The sequence below is a fragment of the Nothobranchius furzeri genome, chromosome 7, assembly GCF_043380555.1.
Source record: "Nothobranchius furzeri strain GRZ-AD chromosome 7, NfurGRZ-RIMD1, whole genome shotgun sequence".
Lineage (NCBI taxonomy): Eukaryota > Metazoa > Chordata > Actinopteri > Cyprinodontiformes > Nothobranchiidae > Nothobranchius > Nothobranchius furzeri.
In genome coordinates, this window is record NC_091747.1 from 37622148 (window position 1) to 37645313 (window position 23166).

At 41.7% G+C, this 23166-nt stretch overlaps 2 protein-coding genes across 5 annotated transcripts in view; both read right to left on the minus strand.

Moving 5' to 3' along the window:
• Positions 1-9951: 9951 nt before the first annotated feature.
• LOC107382648 (ras-related protein Rab-18) lies at positions 9952-18583 on the minus strand. The gene is made up of 7 exons (XM_015954874.3): positions 18383-18583; positions 16756-16811; positions 11225-11286; positions 10925-10997; positions 10607-10725; positions 10286-10352; positions 9952-10178 (listed from the first exon to the last, which is right to left on the minus strand). The coding sequence occupies exons 1-7, from the start codon at positions 18448-18450 to the stop codon at positions 10009-10011; spliced, it is 615 nt and encodes a 204-aa protein (XP_015810360.1). The 5' UTR covers positions 18451-18583; the 3' UTR covers positions 9952-10008.
• Positions 18584-20122: 1539 nt separating this feature from the next.
• Positions 20123-23166, minus strand: part of itgb1a (integrin, beta 1a) — a 35067-nt gene continuing 32023 nt past the window's right edge. For 3 of the 4 annotated variants that reach the window (XM_015954876.3, XM_015954878.3, XM_015954875.3), the window contains exons 14-17: positions 22866-23101; positions 22607-22773; positions 21358-21435; positions 20298-20991 (exon numbers count right to left, since the gene is read on the minus strand). In XM_015954876.3, the coding sequence (XP_015810362.1) occupies positions 21358-21435; positions 22607-22773; positions 22866-23101 (481 nt within the window). In that variant the 3' untranslated portion in view covers positions 20298-20991. Of the gene's footprint in view, positions 20992-21357; positions 21436-22606; positions 22774-22865; positions 23102-23166 lie in introns of all 4 variants that reach the window. The other variant, XM_015954877.3, reaches the window with a different exon arrangement.

Sequence of the window (23166 nt, forward strand, 5' to 3'; positions counted from 1 at the left end):
AAGACTGTGGCAGCCAAAACAAATTGGGCCTTAGATCGTTCATGAAGCCAAAGCCGTAATGTTACCATAAATCTGAAATTGAACGGGCACCCGTGGCCGACGCAGATGCTCACTCTTCCAGATGTTGGTTCTACAAGTCTTATTTTTATCAGATAAATACGTACACATGTTAGGCGTAAAATTGCAGAGAGGAGCTGTCTGGATTCATGATCCCGTCACGTGGCTGATTCGTGCTTTGATGAAGTCAGGTCAGGATTTAACGTGACACAATCGATCTGTTTGAGTCTGGCTCATCTCATGAGAGCTGGAGTCCGATTCAGAGACCCGCTTCCAGCTGAGCCCTTTGCAGTTATTACATGCTCCTATTGTCACTGTTTACTGGTAAAAATCACATGTTAAAGCACATTTCTCCTGATTTAGTGGCAACAGTAATTATTTTGTTTTTACCAGAGGACCTGAAACTGTTAAAGTTTCTGAGCATTTACACTGAAAAAGGGGCCGGTCAAAAAAAGTAATTCATGTAATTTGATTACATGTAAATTTTCCATGTAAGTATTTTACATAAAGTCAGTGAAAGCTTTTCAATTTTTAGCATGTTACCATGTTTGTGTTTGTGTCTATCTGACAATTTCAATAAAAAATAAATGTGATTTTACACAGTTTCCTTCTTTTTTCTTCTTCAGCCCAAATGAATAAAATGACACACACCTTAAAAATCCTAAAAAGGATTGTCTTAAGAAGGTTTAACTAAACATGCTTTAGTTTAGCCGGTGTTTACTATAGCCAAATAATTTTGCAGTCTACTGGATGCTTACAAATGTAATCAGTGGTGACACATAAATCTAGTTTTGATCCGCACAATCCAATTGATCATCTCTGGTTTTGCTCTTGTCCCAAAGGGCAACAAACAACAGTAAAACCTATGATCAAAATGCTCAACAACTTTTTTCAACAGCAATTTTTTACAGCAAAAAATAACTTTTTATTCCATAATTTATTTGATTCTTGAGTTAGAAAATCAAAAATAAAGTTTTCTATAAAGTAAATGTTAAAAGAAACATCCATGATATCCTGTCATAGAAAAATGTTGGTGAGTTTATAACACATAACCATAATAATCGGATCTAAAGTGCATAGGGAGTGAATCTAGCGTCTTTAGACGGCATGTTTCCTTCTGGCCGGTTCAGGGTCCTGTGCCTGTCGATGATGATTGACTGGCCACACAACTTTACGACGTAACCACGTTCGAAAACATTTAGGTTGTAAGAAACATAAATTTTATAACAAAACTGTGAAACTGTTTCCAAATCTTTGTGGAAAAAAAACTGAATCAAAAAAGAGATGCAAAATATTTTGCAAAGTCTAAACCAAAGCTGTGACTAAATAATCTCAATGTTCTCACCTGAGACATTTCTGGTCCTCTGACATTCAGCAAGAATCTAAGCTGGATTTTTCTAAGGAGTCTGAACACAGCAGGAGGTCGGCGAGTACTGATGTGAAACATGGGAGTAGTGGACATATCGTATTAAGGAGCCAGAGGGACATTCACAGTCCACAGCAGCAGTCCATCTCCACATACCACGCCTGGTACCAAATGGCACCTGTGGACCTCACTGAAAGGTATATGTGCTACTGTCTGGTGCTTGATTGGGTGGATGCACTGTCCAGGTATCCAGCACCGTAAGAGAATTTAGAGAGAGGGTAAAGGAGGCACTCTGCATGAACACATGGCTATTAGAGTATCTGCCTAAAGCCACTGGTGAGAGCCCGGCAGCAAGGAGGGGGTTCATTACAAGCTCGTCTCTGGCTGTTGGTGGGAGTCAAAGAGAAGCACAGGGTGAACCGTTTTATAGTTTGTGGCATTTGATTTAATCTTTTGACCAAAAAATCAAAAACGGATTCTCCACTAATTTCTAAGACAACATGTTCTGCCAACAAAAGTGAAAACAGATTTTCCTGAAATTAAAATATGCAGAAGTTAACCCTCTGGAGGTAGGCATTGCAGATTTGCAACATTAATCTGCATACCTGGTTACTCCACATACATATTTCATGAGCATTTAACTCAGAAGTAACCCTGAAAGACTTAGTTGTTCGTCCTTTTATCAAAAATTATTTTGAGCCTGAGAGGGTTAAGCCAATTGGGCTCCAGGGTTTAGAAGAATACGGGTCAGGTCACAGGGGCAGCAGCCTAAACATGATAAATGATAAATGACCCACACTTGCACAGAGCCTTTCAGAGTCAGAGGACTCCACAGTGCTTTACACTACAGTGTATATTCATGCATTCACACACACATTCACACTCTGGTGGTGATGAGCTACAGTGCGGCCACAGCTGCCCTGGGGCACACTGACAGAGGCGAGGCCTGTTGGGCACAAGTACCCTCCGACCATCACCAGCAGGCAAGGCAAGTTAAGTACCTTGCCCAAGGACACAACAGCAGAATTCTCTGTCCAGTGCCAGGATCGAACCTGCAACCTTCCGATTACTGGACAACCCACTCAACCTCTTGAGCTACTGCTGCCCCGGGGAGGCTCAGACTTCCCTCTCCCCAGCTACTTGGGCCAGCTCCTCCGGGGGAATCCTAATGCATTACCTGGCCAGCCGTGAGACAGCTTGTCCTGGACGTGCCTGGAAAATCTCACCAGGGAGACGTCCAGGAGGCATCCTAATCAGATTCCCGAGCCACCTCAACTGGCTCCTCTCGATATGGAGGAGCAGCGGATCTACTCCAAGCCCCTCCCGGATGACCGAGCTTCTCACCCTATCTTGAAGGGAGAATCCCGTCACCCTGAGGAGAAAACTCATTTCAGTTGCTTGTATCTGCAATCTCGTTCTTTTGGTCACTACCCAAAGCTCGTGAACATAGGTGAGGGTAGGAACGTAAATCGACCGGTAAATTGAGCGCTTCGCCTTCTGACTCAGCTCTCTCTTCACCACGACAAATCGGTACATCACCCGCATCACTGCAGACACGGCACCAATCCACCTGTCCATCTCGCTCTCCATCTTTCCCTCAATCGTGAACAAGAACCTGAGATACTTAAACTTCCAGATGATGTGGTCCTGTTTGCTCCATTAGACAGAGACCTGATCTTTAGGCCACCAAAACGGATCCCCTCAACACCTTGGCTGCACCTACAAATTCTGTCTATAAGAGTAATGAACAGAATCGGTCACAAAAGGCTGCCTTGGTGGCGTCCAACTCTCACCAGAAACAAGTCCAACTTACTGCCGACAATGTGGACCAAGCTCTGACACCGGTCATACGGGGACCTAACAGCCCATGTCAGAAGGTCTGGTACCCCATACTCCCGAAGTACCCCACACACGGTCCCCAAGGGACGCAGTCAAACATCATCTCCAAATCCACAAAACACAAGTAGATTGTTTGGGTGAGCTCCTACACACCCTCGAGGACCCCCTTAACGGTGTAGAGCTGGCCCAGTGTTCCACGGCCAGGACGAAAACCACATTGCTCCTCCTGAATCTGAGGTTCAACAAACTGACGGACCCTCTCCTCCAGAACCCCTGAATAGATCTTACCAGGGAGGCTCAGAAGTGTGATCCCCCTGTAGTTGGAACACACCATGCGGTCCCCCTTTTTAAATGGGGCCCCTGATGTCCACGCGATATTGCAGAGCTGCAACAGCCAACACAGCCCCAACATCAAGAGTCTTAAGGAACTTTGAATGGATGTCATCCACCCCTGGAGCCTGGCCAACGAGGAGCTTTTTGACCACCTCAGTGACCTCAGCATCAGAGATTGGAGAGCTCAACTCAAAGTCCCCTAACTCTGCTTCCTCACTTGCCGGTGGGATCCAAAACATACAGAGTCAAGTTCAGCAGCTCGACAGTGTCACACCCTGCTGTGAGACCTGTTCATCCATCCCACTTCCTGTTTTATTTTGGTGTCACCTCTCCTGTTTCAGTTCTGTTTCCTGTTCCTCATCACTCTGATTTCTCCCAGCTGTTCTTGTGTGTATTTAACCAGCTTCTGTTCTCTTTCAGTTGCCAGTTCGTTAGTTTTAATTCTCTCGTTCCACCCGGGCATTAAGCTAATGATCTCCGGGTCCTTTGACTCAGTTCTGTATTTTGATCATTTTTTTGATCCTTAGTTAAATAAGCCTTTGCCTAACTAAAAGCCTTGTTTTGCCAAACTCTGCATTTGGGTCCAGTTCTTCATACCAGCCCTGACAAACAGTGTTGGTAGAGCACAGCTTTCCTCTCCTGATCCGCCAAATGGTGGACCTGAATCTCCTTGAGGCCGTATAGAAGTCTTGCTCTACTAAATGTCGTATATAATCACTAAATCATCACTCTTACATGTTGTAACTTGCTCCCTAAATGGCATCAGTTCAGAGAAATAGAATTTCCACAGGTTAGATGAAATAAAATAAATTTCTTCCTTTAAAAAAAAACTACAATCTATAACATCAAAAAGACAGCCATGGGACTCATGTTATAAACCTGACCCCTTGATGCTCCAATTGCTACATTTTTAATATATATAATTTTAAGTTGAAGCATTTTTAAGACAATAGCAATGCACTTTGGTCTTGGCTGTGTTGAGACTAGCCCTTAGCATGTCAGTCCTGCAGAATGAAAACACTGCTTCTCCAAACAGAGGCCTCTGCCCTACTCTGCCCTGAGAACGTCTCCACCCGCAGGCAAGCTTTACTCGCATTTCAGCTGAGAGTCTATGGATCCATCACTGTCCTCTCTCAGGACATTAAAAGACAGAGGTGCCTGAGCTTTAACCTGATGCAGTCACAACACACCTGTCACAAATAAAGTAAATAGAATAAAAGCAGCGACCAAGTGGATAACACACACACAGCCCCAGTATCTGGCATTTGCGTGACCGAGTGATTTCTGGAAGAAGGGTTTTATTTGACTTTGGTGCCCCGGTGGGTGGATGAGAGTGGTAAACGTGTGCTTTGTGTTCTCTAATTCAATTGTCCACTGAAGAGTCAAGGCAGCCAAGCTTCCCGCGGTTTGAAGTAATAAACCTGAACTCAGGTTACGCTCCAGACACGCAGGACTGCAGATGGATAGAAAAAAAGTGATGCAGACCAGTAATAAGTTCAACTCCACAACCTGTAAGACCATTTGAGACCAACACAACATGCCAGAGAATTTCAACCTCTGAACTTTCCTCCTATAGGCTCCTGAGGTCCGACCGAAACCTGTGGATCCTTCAGACCTTCAAACACCAAATTCTGTCTTCAAAGTTAATGGAATAGAAATCTTTTAAACCCAAAAAATCAATAGTTTGACCCAAAAACTCAAGATCAGCTTGGCAAAGAAAAATAAGCAAGAAAATGACAAAACCGGGGCCAGTTTATTTACACAAAATAATGAATTTGTTTCTGTACATGCCAATCATCTCACCAAAAAGGGAGTTTAGTCCATGAAAGTGTTTGAGGCATGTAGGAAACTGACACCCGGCCCGTGTTGACACAATGTGATTAGTTTATTATAGGAGCCGGTGGCCTGAGTATACGCGTGTTTGCCTCAGGTTCCAGCGGTAGCACAAGTGAGATCTGACACAGCTCATGACGGCACGGCGGGGGAATCCAGGATGTAAAGGCAGACGTTTGCCACACAGGATAGAAGGACCGCAAACACGGAATATTACAGATGATGAATGAAGTTACTCATCCTTCTGTTTTGTTTCTACAACGCGACCGTAGCCCTGCGGCTTATTGCCGCAGTAACCTGAGGTCCTGATGAAAGGAACCCAACGGCCAAACAAGTTTTCTCTGTAGGGTGGGGAGTCTCCGTCTCCTGCTTTCTTTAGAGCTTTTGCACATAGTGCTGTGTTTCTGATGATAACAAGAGTGGGTTACAGTGCAATCATTTAGACTTAAAATCAATTGGCAGGGTATTAAATCTGTGGAAACTCAAGTAAAGGGATACTAATTTCCCTCTGGGATTAATGAAGTATCTTTGAATTTGAATTGGCTAGGCAGTTTTGCTTGCTTTTAGCACCCTCTAGTGTCCGTTATCAATTTTCTGCGGTCCAAGCAAAGTGAAACTTATCTACTTGCTGTGAGTTTGTCTTTTTAACACCTTAATCTAACAACTGAAAATGTCTCCCCAGCCTTCCCAAAACTTCTACAGGAGCAGTTCATCACTAAATCAAACAAATCGGCTGTGTTTGTGATCTAAATCATGCAGGAAACATGCTGGACGCAGACTGCAGTGCCGGGTATGTAAGATGATTTTTTTTCCACAGGTGGCGGACCGATACTCTGAAGTTGCAAATGCGGCGTTCTGGTAACAGAGAGCAGTGTGGGTCTGAGTGACATTTCATTAACCCTGTAAAGGGTCATTTTAGCACACACAGGCTGAAAAAATAAGGCTGCAAAGTCTCAGGATTTGAAAGGTTTTGGTTTCCCAAAATCCTTTCTAATCTCTCCAAAACCCATTTTAAGTTACCACTGAGACACTTTGGGTATCCCGTTAGATGAGATGTTCTCCAGTATGAAAGCGTAGGCCCACACAGGCAGCTGACTGTCTGTGTAAGTAAAAGAACGCGCGAGGCCACATACTGTAGATCAAAACACATCATACCTGAATCAAGACTCTTCTACTGCCTGGTGAAATGTCACAGGGTCTAAATGTGAACGGGTGCAAAAAATGTAAACACAAGGGTCCAAGTAATCACGGAGTTTCCACCTGCAGGGACAGAGCCATCAGTTCTGGTTATTCTGGTCATTACCTCACAGTCCTCTGCTGCTCAGGAGGTAACCTAAGAGAGACCAGGGTTGGGCTTCGGTTGACTTCAGAGGGAGGAAGGAGCAGAAATAAAGGGACGCTTTCCTCTACCTCACCTCGTGTAAACACTAAAACAGTCTGCAGACCCACAGATGCCTTCTGGAAAGAAAAGGCTTGGTTTACAAATGTTCATTATCCAAGTAGGTCCTGAACTTTCATCTAAAACCTGGAGTGAGTTGGCCCGCTGCACCTCTCAGTATCAGTCTGATCTTACGGTCATTATCTGCTCTTCGTTATGGCAAAGATAATAGTTCCTCCATACGTTATTGAGTTCAGGTGGTTGAGCTGGAGGACGATCTTTCCGATCACGCTCTTCTTCACTCTTACTGTAAAATGTCAGCATGGCAAAACAATTACCTGCTAGCAGCGTGGTGATGAGCATGACAAAGCGAGTGACGTCCAGGAACTCGACACCTTATGAAACGATGCCGGACGTCTCGTAACGTTTTTACACATGACAGCATGACTGCTCTCCTGAGGGGCTCATCTGATCGCTAATCCATACGGCCTGCTGCTGTCAGGCAGGGGAGCCCGAAGACAGCACGGTGCTAATGGGTGCCAGATCTTCTGTTAGCTTAGCGCCTTGTTGCATGCTCAGATATGAACAGCAGCTCAGAAAGCAGTCTGTCAATCGGTCCTGGTGGTGCAGCGCTAAGGGTTTCGCTGCAACAAGGTGAGAAGAAACAAAAGGACCCAGCTTATCCGGCATTATATATTTCATTTAGGGATACCGCAGAGCACTTATCATCCCTTCAGACACAACATTAGTCAATCTTTCCAACACTTAAAGGGCTTTTCTAATGTCTGCTTTAGACCGATATAGTTTTTTTTAGGCTGATGCCAATGCCGATACCGATTTTTAAAGAATTCTATTGCCAATGGCCGATATCTAAAGCCAATTATTAAGGCCGATATGTATAGGTGTTAGCAGCACACCGATTATGAAAGACAACTGAACACCCACTGTGAGCAATATAATTTAAATAAGTCAATGAATCTCTTAATACTTATTGAATTTCCAATATAAAGAAAAACTTAAAATATTTTGGGGTCCTTTCTTTAGTCTAGTAGTGGTGGCAGTTGGCCACACAGGTGCCTGATTATTGTTATTTTTAAAACGACTTTAAAAACAATTTTGGCCGATGGCCAATATAGAAAAGATTGAATAGATCGGCCGGCCTCTAGTCTGCCTAGCTTCATGAGGGGGAAATCTACCAGACTAATCTTGGAGTTTCTAATGATGGAATGTCCTTTTTTCCCCAACAACTACGAACTTCCAGTTTTGAAGCTCTTGGGATTTTATAGCCAGGTTGAAATGTGTTTCTTCAAACAGCAACAACTTCTTGCTATACTCGGACTAGCCGTTAGCTCATCAGACCAGTGGGGCGTAATAAAAATGGACAACACGTTTCAACCTTCTAACTGCCATCTTGTACTTTTGGAACTAGATCCCCAACAAACTCGATTGAAATAAACTGAAAGCAAAAATTTGTAATGCATTTTAATATTTTTTAGGTGGGAAACTGTCCCAACGTATACAAGAAGAGGGCGGGACTTAAAAGTAACTCAGCAGCCTGCCACTAGGGGAAGTTTTCAACTTTGCATTAATAAAAACACTTCAAAAGTTTGTTGTGCAAACTCGACACACTTAGCCTGATGGGCCATTATAGAAATATTCTACAGTAAGTATGAAGTAATCAAAATCTCTCAAATCGTCACATTTGGTGGTTTTCCAGAGTATGTCTGAGAAAACTGGCTGTCGGATGGAGATGTGTTCCCAGACGATGGCATGAGATGATGGATACGCTGCGAGGGAAGAGTCTTCACCTTGGCGGCCAAAAGCAACCCTTTGGTTTCTGCCCCAGAATGAATTACAGCACTGATGGAGTGAGTTATGGCTGCGGTGGCGTTTCCTGAGAAACGAGCCAAAAAGATGATTTAGACGGATCACACGTCTGGGCTCTGAGGGTGCCCCGGACACCGTTTAAACAAACGTCTTTGTTCTGATGACAGAGGAATGCGGAGGTCGCCAAGTGAAAAAAACGTCACCTAACAGTGACATTTCCATCATGGCGACGATGACATCACTGCTGACTTTTAAATCACAGGTCCTAGCAGAAACTCTTTTAAAAAAGCACTTTATTTAGTTTAATACACGGAGCGGTCTGTAGTGACTTATGTATACATTCATACAGGTAAATCATACAAGAATCATCCTTTAAAGTCCTAAAATACACAATTTACAAGTTTCAATACACCCTCCACCACAAAACAAACAAAAACAAAACACCCCAGCTCAATAAGCGCATAAAAGCCTGATTATTATTAAAATCGAGATGTCACGGTGCTTTACTGTTATAGTTTACGACTGCTGAGTGCAGACGGACACATCAACCATGCAAATAAAAACAGATTTAAAACTGTTACATGTGGTGGGACATGCATGCCTGCAGATCAAAGCCGAGTACTACAACGCGGGTCAGAGGTCTGGGTACAGAACATCTCTCAGATACTCGAACCGGGAGACGGGAACGCTGTGAAATCCATCAGCAACGAGGAGCACAAAGCTTACTTTGATTTTCCAAACCGTTTGGAAAGACCCTCCGACTCAGTGGCCTGTTTAATATTGAACACTTTTCCTTTGTCTGATGAGACGGGTCTACAGAAGCAGGCTAGTGAAGTTTCTGGTGTTATCTCAGTAACACTCTATTAAAACAATGTATTACTAAAAAAATAATCATTATTAAAAAAATAAACAAAAGAAAATCCTCTTTTCTTGTCACCCAGTGGGAGACCTGCTGGTACCAGCTGACATGAAGACACTAAAAGAAAAAGTCTTCTGTGTGGACAGCAGAGACATGGACTAGAAGCTCTGCTCCACTGGCTTTTCCATAAGCAAAGGAACGTTGAGGAATGATGGGAAAGACACGGAAGGATCTTCTCAGCAAGGTGCTCCAAAAACAAAAATATTCGTTTAAAGTGTTTCTGCTCTCATTAACATATTTTACAGACAGGAATAGACACTTGATAGAAGATACTGGTATGAAATAAGAACAGTTAATACTTTTAAGAAAGGTTAAAACCTTCAGATGAATTCCTCAAAACAAAAAGACCCCAGAGCTTTCGGAGCACTGAGAGGAGGAGCTTCTTCTTTTTGGTGTGTGTGTGTGTGTGTGTGCTTGTGTTTGAGTGTGTTGTATGCAGGTGTGTGTGTGTGTTTTCTAGATCAGGGAGCAGTAGCCACCACAGGACCCGCCTCCAGCATCTTCGTCTGTGAGCTGAACGGCTCTGCCGTGGTTCTCGCTCTGCCATAAACCAGGAGTCTGGATGATCTTCTCCACCAGCTCCTCAAACGCACACTGAACCCCGTCCTTCGTCTTCGCACTTGCCTCTGAGGATGGGACACGGGGGAGGGAAATGTCAGGGGCAGTTAGGAGTAGTGATCTGTTTGTTGCGCTGTGATCCAGGATCCCAGCTGGTAGGGAAGCCTCCACTCACCTATGAAAAGCGTGGAATGCTTCCTTGCAAACTTCAGCCCCTCCGCTCGATCCACCTCGTGCTTTTCCTGAAATAAAAGAAGAGCTGCTGATTATCCGAGGTCTACCAGGCAGAGCGAAGAGGAAAAGTGATTTTCTCAGCGATGACAGTCCCTCTCATGATTATGATCTTTATTATTTATTAACAGATTACTTCTTTAGAGATACATTTACTTCTCCAGTATTTTCCATCTGAAGACATCAAAAACCATTCTCCAAGACAAAGTGTACTGAAGCCGAGTTGAAACCCAAACTATTTGTTCATCACTACAAGCCCGCTCACCTTATCAATCTTGTTCCCAACAAGCATTTTAACAAGGTCGTTCCTCGTACAGTATGTCTCCAGCTCATTCAGCCAGTTGTCCAGCTTGGTGAAGGTTTCACGTCGTGCGACATCATAAACTGTGTGAAAGCAAACAAACACTCAAAGAGAAGGCCAGAAGAGATGAGATCCAGTCACACACACACACACACACACACACACACACACACACACACACACACACACACACACACACACACACACACACACACACACACACACACACACACACACACACACACACACACACACACACACACACACACACAGCTTTATTACCCAGGATGACTCCCTGAGCACCGCGGTAGTAACTTGGCGTTAGGGTCCTAAAGCGCTCCTGTCCGGCGGTATCCTGCAGAAGAAAGCAGCTGCTCAGGACTCTAAATAATGAAACAAATCTAAAATCCTGATGGACACTCAGACACCTCTTAGTGTGTGTGTGTGTGTGTGTGTGAACAGAAACAGTGATACAACAGCGCCCTCTTGTGGTGATCATGACAGATCACTGAGTACCTTTAACAGAAAATAACTTGTTTGTTTGTATAAGTTATTAATAAAGTCACTGGTTGCCTAACTCACCCAAATAGCTAACTTTGCTTTGTTGCCGTCCACAGATATGGTCTTCACTTTGAAGTCGACACCTAGAAAAGAAAATAAAGGCCGTTCAGGTTCCTGAAAGGGACAGGATGACCTCACCCCGTTCCAGCGCTCCATGATGACTCTCACAGGTTTGACCAATTACTGCCAAGAAAATCACATCAGGCCGGCAGACTGGAATCACTGATGATGAATGGTCAAAACATACATTACCACACACCGTCTCCGAACCTTTGTTCACCCCGCGCTGTTCAGACGGGCACCGGGCCCGTTAAACGTCTGTTAGATAAATGATGCTGTGACCACCAAAAGGACAGCCTGGCTTCACCTCATCAGAGAACAGTACTGGGCTCAGAGGATCGGACATCCGCCCACTGTTCACGTAGACTCGATCAAACCTGACTCACCACACTTGTCTTTAGCGTTGCTGTTGATGTCTTCTCCCCTAACCGAGGAATAAGGCCTCGAGTTTACTCAGGCACACGTTTAAACATTTCCCTGAACCTGGAACAATCCGCGGTGCTGTTATTCATCACACATCCAGGCTTTTCCCCAAGGAACGCACACCGAAGCATCTGTTTGTAAAATCACAACAAGATGGACGGATTCCTGCAGGCAGCTCTGGAAACAGCTCTACGTCGTAGCTTCTAAACACAGGGTCGGGTAGAAATACACTCAGGGCATCGCAGCAGATAAACACTAGGGGATTAGGGTCTGATTTGTCTTTATTAGCCTTTATTATCTCCACATAGTAATAAAGAATCACTTTTAAGTGACTATTTTTAGCTTGACGATGAAATAAAACAATGCTCTGATGACCCAAATCAAACATACATCATGGATTAAACATAAAAAATTATTTCTGACTGCAACAGAAGAACAGGAGTCTGGAAAAGCATGCCTAGCTAAAGCTGCTATGAAAACTGCTTTAATTTACACTCCTTATGCCATTTAAAACAAACTAAAGCTCCGTATCATGAACCCTACTCTCCTATCTAAATTTCGTCTCATCCTTGGTGCCGAAGAAACAGTCTAGAACTTCCAGAGAGACAAAAGAGGCAGCGGGAAAGAGAAGTTTTTACTAATTTAAATGATTTTCCAGCTTTGTTAAATGTTCTTCGTCCTGAGATGTCCTCCGGTACATACTCTCCTGTTCGTGGCTGGAATCAAAATTAGGCGAATTTCCTGTGTTTGTACTAGGGATGCACTGATACCGATAACAGTATCGGTATCGGTAAAAGTTAACCGATACCAGGAACCGATACCAATGCAGTTGCTTGAAAATGGCTTCACTAACTTGTCATTTCTGTTCACCTAATATTTTAGTTTTGTGATGATTTTTATTCATATCTTTTACTTTTTATCCACCTCACACTCTTTTCCTGTTGAAAGCAGAGAAGAAAATAAAATCTGTATTTCAAATCATTGCATTTTTTTGTATGGTAAAAGTATCGGTATTCGGTATCGGCGAGTACTCAGATCCAAGCATCGGTATCGCATCGGTTTGGAAAAAGGGGTATCGTTGCATCCCTAGTTTGTACCCGTCTGACTACATTCTCACCTGGTGAGGACACAAAACCACAAAGATGCTCATTTAAGACTCTGACTGGGAAAATATTAAATGTTTCAGATTTGTTCGCTTAAAGCTGCACCTAGCCTTCACACAAGGCATCATGGGTACTAGGAATAAGGTAGATGAGAAAATAAATACAAAAAACAAAGAGTTCTGATTTTGGTTAAAAAGCTACAAAAGTGATTTCCTTATAAGGAGTGATGATGTAGCATCAAGGTTGGCCTGGCTCAGACTCATTTTTAGTTTCTGGCTTTTTAAAATTACACATTTCTTATAAAAAAATAGGGATTAGGGAATTAGGGATGTAAGAAAATGTCAATATGGCAATATATGGTGATATTTTTTCCTGCGATATTACATCAATATTCAAAAACAGTATCACATTTTGGAAAAAAAATTTACATGCAAAGATTTTCTTTTCTTTTGGTGCAATTCAAACATCGACCACTAGTTGACAGCAGTGTGCAATGGGTTTTGTTTCCACCATTGAAATGTAAATCCCTCAATTATGGTTCGGATGCTTCATGTTAAACATGTTACACATCAGTTTGGACTGTTTATTGAATTTTCCTATAATAAATTCAGTCTAAAAAATCACTTAATATCGTCTGGTTGAATGTATCGCAATCAGTGGCGGCTGGCCAGTAGAGGGCGATAGGGCGCTGCCCTCCCAGTTTTTCCGTGTTTTAAATTTTTATTTAAAAAAATAAATAAATAAAATTAACAATAATTACATATTCTAAGTTAATTGTGTGTTTTGTAACAAAAATAAATCATATATATATATATATATATATATATATATATCTATATTGGTCTCTGCCGGTCTCTGCCGAGCGGTGGAGGCTGTGTGCTGTTTTTCAATCGCCCAAACAGGACGAGACCAGCTGTCCAATTGCTGACAAGAATATCAAAGGGTAGGAATGGGAATGTATCCAATCAGCGTCGACGTTGTTTCAGAACGTTTCAGAAGCATGATGGGCGATGGAGCTACCGCCAAAGGTTTCGTTGGTGTTTGGTAGAACTCGGCAGAGTCGTTTTTGGTCGTGACGCAGATGTAACATGGACGCCGCCGGTAACTACAACCAGCATGGATACCGGATCTCATCAGCAGCCACTGAATTCAGTTCGGTCTCTTCTCCAGTATCCGTTCGAGAGGAGAACTATGGTGGAAAAACTTAATGTCAAAGAGCTTGGACCAGATCAGCCCGACGTAAAGATAAGCCAGCAGGAGGAGGAGAGAGGTAAACTGTACACACGAGGCTTCTCCCAAAATTGGTACACCAGGAAGCAGTGGCTAGCTGGATGCAATCACGCTAATGCGTTATTTTGCTTTCCGTGTTTGTTATTCAAAACGGCTGGGACAGATAAGGCATGGATGAGTCAGGAGTTACAGACATGAAACATTTTTCTGATAGGGTGAAGAAACACGAGTCATCCCGGGCACACATGGACAACAACACGGTGAAGCTAGCCATGCTAGGCAGCAGAGCTAATGTTGCCATGCAGGGAACAACAGCAGCTGGGTGCAGAGGTAAGCTGTACATTACATTTCTGTGAACAAGACAATCAGAATCAGAAATCCTTGGTTGTCCCACAAACCGGGACATTTGTTTAATAACATGTTTAATGTGCAATAACTGTAAAAACTAATTTCAACACACATACTTATTATACATATTTAATCACGTAAATGTGTATTTCATGTAAATTTGTACATACATCAATCTGATTCCATTTTACTTGTTACACTTCTGCTGCAGCAAACAAATTTCCCAGCTTTTGGGACAATAAAACATTTCTGATTCTCAATTAGATGTTTTTACCTCAAATGTAAAAACATCTGAGAATCAGAAATGTTTTATTGTCCCAAAAACTGGGAAATATGACATTTGTAAGAGGATACTGATGACATTATTTCTTATAAAAGTGTTTCCTATGTACTTATCTGTTGTTTTTTATTTATCATATGACAGGTTTTTCACACCATCCTGAGCCATGCAAAAGAAGATTCTTGTCACCACACCCATGACCACAGCCGAATCAGAAAGGTGCTTTTCTACTTTAAAGAGGATTAAGACTTTCCTTGAGGAACACCATGACACAAGATGGGCTGAATGCTCTTGCCATGCTCTCCATGGAAAAACAAGCTTGTCACAAACATCCCTGACTTCAATAAAAAGCTAATCGAGAGCTTTGCCACTCAGAAGGACAGAAGGGCAAAATTTCTGTACAAATGAGGTATCACACACACACACACAAATGCATCCACTTGATCTTTGTATAAAGTTGACCTTGGCACAACACTCCAGAAATATTTAACAGTGTAAATTTCTGGCATTTTGTCTAAGTGGTGTTTACTACCATTACTGTAAAAGTGACCTGCTCATAATTTTTCGTGTTCACTCAAATGTTGAAATTAAACAAAATGTTTTTGTTACTTGCCTCTTGCATTGCCTATTTACCATTTATGGTCATGTTATTTTATGTGCAATTTAATGCAGTATTTTTCAACCTTGGTCTGCAAGGCAGCGTGCCAATAGTCAGACACACCTGGATTAATCAGTTTGTCCAATGATGTAAGACAGGAAATAAAAGAGCTGTGCTTAATTCAGGAAATAGTGAAGTTGTGCACAAAGCTCAGAAAGCACAAGTTTGTTTAAAAATAAAAAAATAGCACAGCCCCACCAAAAATATTTTTCACCAGCCGCCACTGATCGCAATATATCGTATCGTTGCCCCTGTATCGTGATACCTCGCCAGAATTTCACCAACACACATCTGGGCTGAACGATCTATCGTTTTTGGACCGAAATTGCGATTTCAAACAGTGCAATCACGTGACCGTCAAAGCTGCGGTTTTGACTGATCCAGGACCAGTTGTGTAACTTTTTTTTTTTTTTTTTTACATCCGGGGTTTTCCCCCTGTGTTATGGCAGCAACAAAAGCCAGCATGTGGGAGGGGGGTGGGGTGTACCGTCCAGAGCCGAGCCCAACTCCACAGCTGACAGAGCTGCATGTTCAGGTTATTTTCCGTTTTATGTTCCCACACACAGCGCTGCTGGAGCCGATAGTAAGAGAGAACGGAGTTGAGTAAGGGAGAAAGAGGCTCCTCCCACATCGGAGCAGGTTCAGGCTGATTTCTAAAGCTTGGTTTATGCTTCATCAGAACAAGTGCAGAGTCACACACTTTAGTTGACCTGAAAGCTCAACTTCTCTTTTAAAAATGGTTTGAATGTTTCTGATGTTAGTTCAGACAAGCCAAGGTGTCAGAATGCGTGCGTCTTTCACGGAGCTGACGTTTTAGTGAGGAAAAACTATCAGACGGCTTTGAAAAACGTGCAGCCAGCCTGCCTTGGTAATGCAGGGAAAACTGTGTTTGTTTTGTTATTTAATGCATTTAAAAGCCATTTCTACCTACAGATTTCCTCCATGCATTTTTGGAGTAGAACATGTTTTTATAAAGCTCCTCTCTAGATAAAAATCACAAGCTCAAGTTGCTTCACAAACACATAAAAAAAGATAATAATGGGAGAAATTATTAATAGCTTTTTACTGTTTTTATTGCATGATTAAATAGTAAATATTAATGTGAATAATTTGTTGTACTGGATTAGAATCTAGACCATCTTTTCACTTCATCTACAGGATGGCTTGGCAGGCTACTGTTGGACCTTTGTTTGCGGAAAATCGTGAATTGAACAGAAATCGCAATTTCTGTTAGAAAAACTGTAATTCGATCTTTTCCTAAAATCGCTCAGCCCTAATGCACATCCTTTTTTATTACTGTGATCCAACACTTTGGATTCTTTAAAATGTAAAACACGTACATGTAATTACTCCTAAATAAACACCAGCTGCTACTGGATCATTCAGATGATCTGCTGCTTAGACCCAAACAACACACCTGTCACATTTTACAAAGCAGAGCATCACTCACCTATTGTGGCTGATTGTTCAGGGTCAAAAGTGTCATCTGTGAATCTTAAGAGGAGGCTGTAGACAGAAAGAAGATTAGACCTTATTTTTAATCACAACCTAATAAACTGAACCACTTTGTTTCTTGGTGCTTCTGCTCCAGAGCGTTGAGTTCAAGCTCAAGTTTCTGGCTCACATCCTGTTCTGTGCCACCAAGATCAGCTAATTCCACGTCCTGATCTCGTCATCCTCAGCTTGCATCACTTCTGTGTGATCCTGACGATTTCATCATCAGGAGGACAGGGTTCATTTCTACTGCATGACTAATCAGGTTAAAAGTCCCGAGTCCTGTCACTGATCGTGATCCTCTGACCCATGCATCATCCTCAAAATTTCCATCAAGACCAAATGGTAATTGAAGTCCACAAAGGTGACCTGTTCTGCATGTTTCACTGAAGACATTTTACATCATTTGTTCTGGTAAAGTCGTGTGTGTGTGTTTGACATCACCACAAATAAACAAATAAAAACCAGCTACACGCCATTCAAAAACAAGCTTCTGGCTTCATCCCGTTAAAACCAAACCCAGCGCTGGATGACTGTCACAACAACACCTGAAACTAATCATTATACGAATTTGTTAAATAGATGGAGTCTATTAGAATTATTAACAGACATTTGCTTTCAGTAATAGTCCGTAATGGAGATGAATGTGTTGGCAGCAGGCCAAGGTAGAGAAATCCTAAAATCATCATACAACAGAAAATATCAGTGAGACTGAGGATTGTTTCTACCCGGACAGTTTTAAACGTGACACACTGCAAGCCTGATCATCTGACAAGTAAAGCTAATGTTTCCCTGGTCTATCTCTGCGTTTGCTACAGCTTTAGATATCAGGGTAGATAAACAGTAAGGTAAATGTTATTATCCAGTTGAAAAAAAAAACAGATACATAAATTAAATTTAAAAAGTAATGAATATTATTTAGAATAACTTAGGCACATAAAAGAGTGATAAAGGGAACTTTGTTAGCTAGAAAATAATCCGTTAGCCTTAGCAGGAAAGCCAATAAACAATAGTTTATCATGGCTAATTAATGAGTCTATTTAAACCTTTTAGGATGACCAGGTGAGGATCATCACGCCATATAAACTAATCTGGTCATCAGGACTCTTGATAAGACAAAACAGGCAGTTTGACATTAAACATAACCAGATGTTTTAAACATCTGGGAGGCTGTGTTATTTTTTAACATTTGCTGGTTGATGTCAAAGGCCTGGATCATTTAGAAAGCCAGCTAACTTAACTATAGTGTTGGTTAAAACGTCAGTGCAACCTCTGGTGGTTGTGGCTGCTTGCTGATAAACTGGTATGATGTCCTCTGGCAGGAATGACGAAGAGCAGCAACTCCACATCAGGAACAAAGATGAGCTCATGGCTAGCAGCTGTTAGCTGGACAAGCAGCCTTGTTTACTCTGACATGACAGTTCGGTCTAAACCCTTAAAGAGTAATTATAAACCATGCTGTATAGCTGTCGTTACTCTGAAACACAGCTTCATATTTAAGCTCACAATTCAGTCCGTTTGCTAACGAGGCTAAAACTAGCTGGCTAACATACACGACATCTTAAAGAAAAGCTTCGTCTTACCTGGACTTCCCTACGCCACTTTCGCCTATTATCAATATTTTCAGCGTAGTTAATACGTCGTCTTCCATTTCCCTTCAAGAACAGAACTGGTTAATAATAATTTAAACTTGAAACTCGCAGTGAGAAGCAAACGATGCGCTCCTTTTTACAGCTGGCACCACAGATAGTTTGACAGCATTTTTTCTACAGACGTCTCACTCCAACAAGTTCCGGTTTCACTAGTTGGCACTTCCGGTTATCATCAGCTGTTACAAAATGAAAACTCACTGATCTGCATTTTAAAATGTCTTACTTAATACATATTTACAGCCCAATTAACATAAATATATTGGTAATTGTAGTGAAGTAGCTAAATGCTAAGAGTTCCTGTTTTATCTCGTTTATTTAATCTTGTTGAACAAGATAAACAAAATAGATTTATTACATTTTAAAAGTTAAGTGGTCTGTATAGGTGAAGACGTTCATTATTTCTCGTTATTTACATTAACTGTAATGTTAACATTGATTTTAAACCTGTAGTGATTTGTAAGTGGTATGTTTTATTTGGAAGGAATCTACAGGAAGTGCTAATGATTTTAGTGCTTGTAGTAACAAACTCCATTCGCTAGAGGGCGGAAAAAACCCAGAAAGCCAGAGTATTGCGTTATTGTGTTTACATCCAGTTGATCTAAATCATATAAATGATTTTTGGACAGAGTAGCCTATGTGGCCATCAACCAACCAGATCGAATGACACATTACAAGTAAAAACATTAAAAGTTTATTTAAACAATGAACAAAACAAAAAAAATTGTTATACTTGGTAGTGTTTTTTAATTTTAGTTCAGTTCAATGCTTTTCCCGTTAAAACAAAATATAGACCGTTTAATTGTTCAATTAAATGTGTGTATCAATGTCTTAAGTGTATTTATTTGCTGCAGTTGGGTAATTATTTGTAACTAATAACTAATAGTGTTATATCTGACATGTTTGATCAGAAACTACAAACATATGCTGGTAACATTTTATAACTAAATAAATTCTTTTATTACCTGCTAATAACTTAATTTAATTTCTTTAGAGTATAATCCATAAAGCCTACGTGGATTTAGTGTTGTGTTGTTGCCATCAGAGGGCGTATGATCTGACATGCTGGTACTGTATAGGCAGTAGCTGCTGCTAGCTCCTGCTTTAGCTCGTTGATTTAATCTTGTTGAACGTAGCCTCTACATATATGTGACACTTGGCAGTCATGAAGACTAGGACCAAATATAAACCTGCTATCATCACATCAACCGGATGTTTCAATTCTGAGACCAGACTCAGGAACAAGATTTAAATAGTTTATTTTTGATCCAGAACTCATTTAGTCTCTTTATAATCTGTTGTAACATCCCTGATTTAACTCTTTTATCTGTTTGCAAAACCAAAAGCGACTGAATGACTTAATCTTTGTCTATAAAACACTATAGAATAATAAAACTGTCATTAACATCAATACTTTCATGTTTTGTAGTATGCCTAGTTTCCTATAAAGCCACTGTTGCCTCCTCTCGTTTGGTATCATTATTGAAAGAAGAAGAAGACAGTTGTAGAGCATCACAGAGGAAAACACGGTTTAAGTTTTGTTTTAAAAAACATATCTCATGAAAAGGACATGGAGACAGCATGGCACAGAAACAAAAAGGTCACTTTACAAGCAACTTTTGAGTGTGTGTGAGCAACAGTGTGAGAAACAAAACAAATAAACAACTCTAGGAACAGATCGTTTTGGTGACATTGAGGCAGAGACCTAAGAATTAAAAATAACTGCAGAAACCAGACCTGTGAAACTTTGGGTTGTTCATTATTACTGCACCTTCATAACGAGTGCTGCTCAGTCCCTTTTATAACGCTACAGGTATATAAATAATACCAATATCTTCATTGTGGGTTGAAAAGTCAATAAAAACAGCTAGGTCCTGTTACCAAAGCCATAGCTACAAACACAACCACTGCTGGTTTCTATACTGAGCTTCATTTCTATAAATACACAGTTAAACATTACAGAAAAAAACACAAGTGACACACATTTAATGGGATTTTTGGCCATTTGCATGGTGTTTCTGTGTAAAAGTACAAACAATTACTATCTTGCAAGTTATGGAGAGCCATTCTATTAGAATATAAAGCTTATTTCTAATTTTTACCAGAACAAAATCACACTTCAAAAAGGCCAACATATCCCATTAAACTTAAATATTGCAGCTAGTCTTTGCGGATTCAGAAGTTATAAGGCCTGCGTGTGATAACAAAGCCTCTCTGGCCTTACCAGTCCACCGGCAGCAAATAAAAACACCATTTATACATTTCTGCAAATGTGCAACATAAAGTATATACACAGACTGTACACTTGAAATCCATGTGGGTATACATCAGAAGGGTTAGTAAAAATAACAGACATGGTGTCCAAACGTTTTGTGGCAAAGCAACGAGACAAACACACATCCTTGATTGAGCGCTCCCGCGTAAGAGCCAGACCAGCGTGGAATACTGCAGCTGATTCGTATCAGAGTTCGAGGTTTTCATTTGCCTTCGTATTTGGGATTGACAACAGTTGTGACGGCGCTTTTGTAGATGGGATTTTCACCCTGTGAAATGCACAAACACGCACCAGTTAGTCAGAATTCCCAGAGCTCTTCCACACTCCAGGAAGCAGTTAGAAACCTTTATCAGAAACCACACGCTAAGGTTATTGGTTGGGAATCACTGCATTCAGATCACGTCCAACATGCTTGTGACAAAAAGCCTGGAGAACAACATCACCATCGTTCTCGCAGAAAATACACCCATGCCACCCCTCTTCACAGAGGAACACCTCCTTCTTGCTGATACGACTGTGGTTCGTTCACTGAGCTCCATTTTTAAAAAAAGTTAACTAAAAAGTTAGGTCGGACGTGAAAGCAGGACACACACAAACACACTCCGTGCAGGAGGAGAGGGAAAGAAATACACACTTAAAGAACAGCGCCTTTCCGTCCATAGCTTGGGTTCTGGAACTGATTGATAGGACTCTTGTAAATTGGGTTTTCTTGCTAAATGTGAAGAACGAGGAGGACAGGAGAGATGTGAACAGGAAAATGGAGAACATCAGAACATGAAAACAAGAAGAATGGAACATACAGAACATGAGAAACGAGTGTGAAGCAGAAAGTACATTTATAGTCCTAACGATGATTTGAAATCAGATTTACGAGGATGGAAGGAGTCTGGAATCCTGGCTGGGAATTCTCCCACACCGACGCAGCGAACATAGTTCAGATACACGGAGCTCATGTGTGAAAGCGGCCTCTGACAAACAACAGATAAGAAGTAGAGCCACGAGAAATAAAAGCTGTTTGGTTTCAAATCCCAACATTTCTGATAATTATTATTTTGTAAAGATGCCTTATGATAGAAAGCAGGCCAGGGCCCTTTATACATATATGATCTTTGATGTTGTAGTTGGGTTTTTAAGCATTTTCATGAAAATTTGTGTTGAAAGGAAACAACATTCGCTGTATTTTCATTCAAATTTGTCATTTTTTAATAAATTTAGCATGTTTCTCTATTGAATTGCTAAATCGTTCGTAATCCACATAACAAAAGAGACACTTTATAGATGAAAAACTTAAATGTAAATAAATGTTTTGTTCTCTTTTATCTTTATTCAACTCTGTTATTTAGTTAAAGACAACTTTGAGCGGCTGCTCCACACAAAGTGAAACCTCTAATCCAGGTCCATGACCTATTCCTACCACTAGGTGGAGACACGTCACTGAACCTGGACCTACTAGAAATCCAAGTTTGTGCGGTATTGATGTTGGCTGATGATATGACAGGAAGAAAGGAAGCAGGGAGGGGAGAAGCCTGGCCCCTCCCTGGAAAAACTTTTGTGCATAGCATTCCCAAAAAAGTCCACACAGCCTGTAAGACTTTTCCGTCTCAGGCTGAGAGACGTTCAAAAGCAACAAACTGGATCTGTCTTCACAGTTGTGAGACGACACAGAACGAATCAGACTCCTTCTGACGATATAAACACGTCTGCAGATCTCATCTGCTGCTAAGAACTACGGATGGCCTTCATAACTTCATCCCGCGGCTGTGAACGGGTCAGCGGTGAGGCCGAGCTCCACCTGGTTTTCACATTTAAACATCTACACTGCCAAACACCAGTTACGTGTTTCCAGCTCATTTTCACACAGAATTCCTGCTCCAGACACTCACTGTATCCCATTTGGCGTTCATCTTCTCCTTCTCAAATTTGGCAAACTCCCTCCTGTCGTGGATGATCATCAGCAGCTTCCAGATGAACAGCAGGGCCAAGCCGATCAAGACGATGCCGACCACCACGCCGATCACGATGGGGACGATGTCGGGCCCAGTGGGGCACTCTGAAGCAGAGCAGCAGAGCTGATGACTGAGCCAAAACAGAAACTCTATTTTCTGCTAAGTATGTCCTCCACACCCTGTAAGCTCTGCTTACCCGGCTTCTCCACCACATGGACCACCTTCTCTGTCTTGTTCTTGACTGCGTAGGTGTAGTAGAACCAGCAGTCGTTGGCGTCCCTCTCCTTGCAGTGCATGACGGGGTAGGGGGTTTCGTGGGGCTGGGGCAGCTTGTCTCTGCTCTTCACCTCAATCAGATTGAAGTCACTGCATTCCTGTTGACACGTGTCCTTCTTCTCGCCGGTGCCGAACGCTTTGCACTCGACGCACTCTCTGGAGAAAACACCAGTGTTACAAGTGTCGTCACTATTAAATTAGCATCTTTTCCTTTAGCTTTT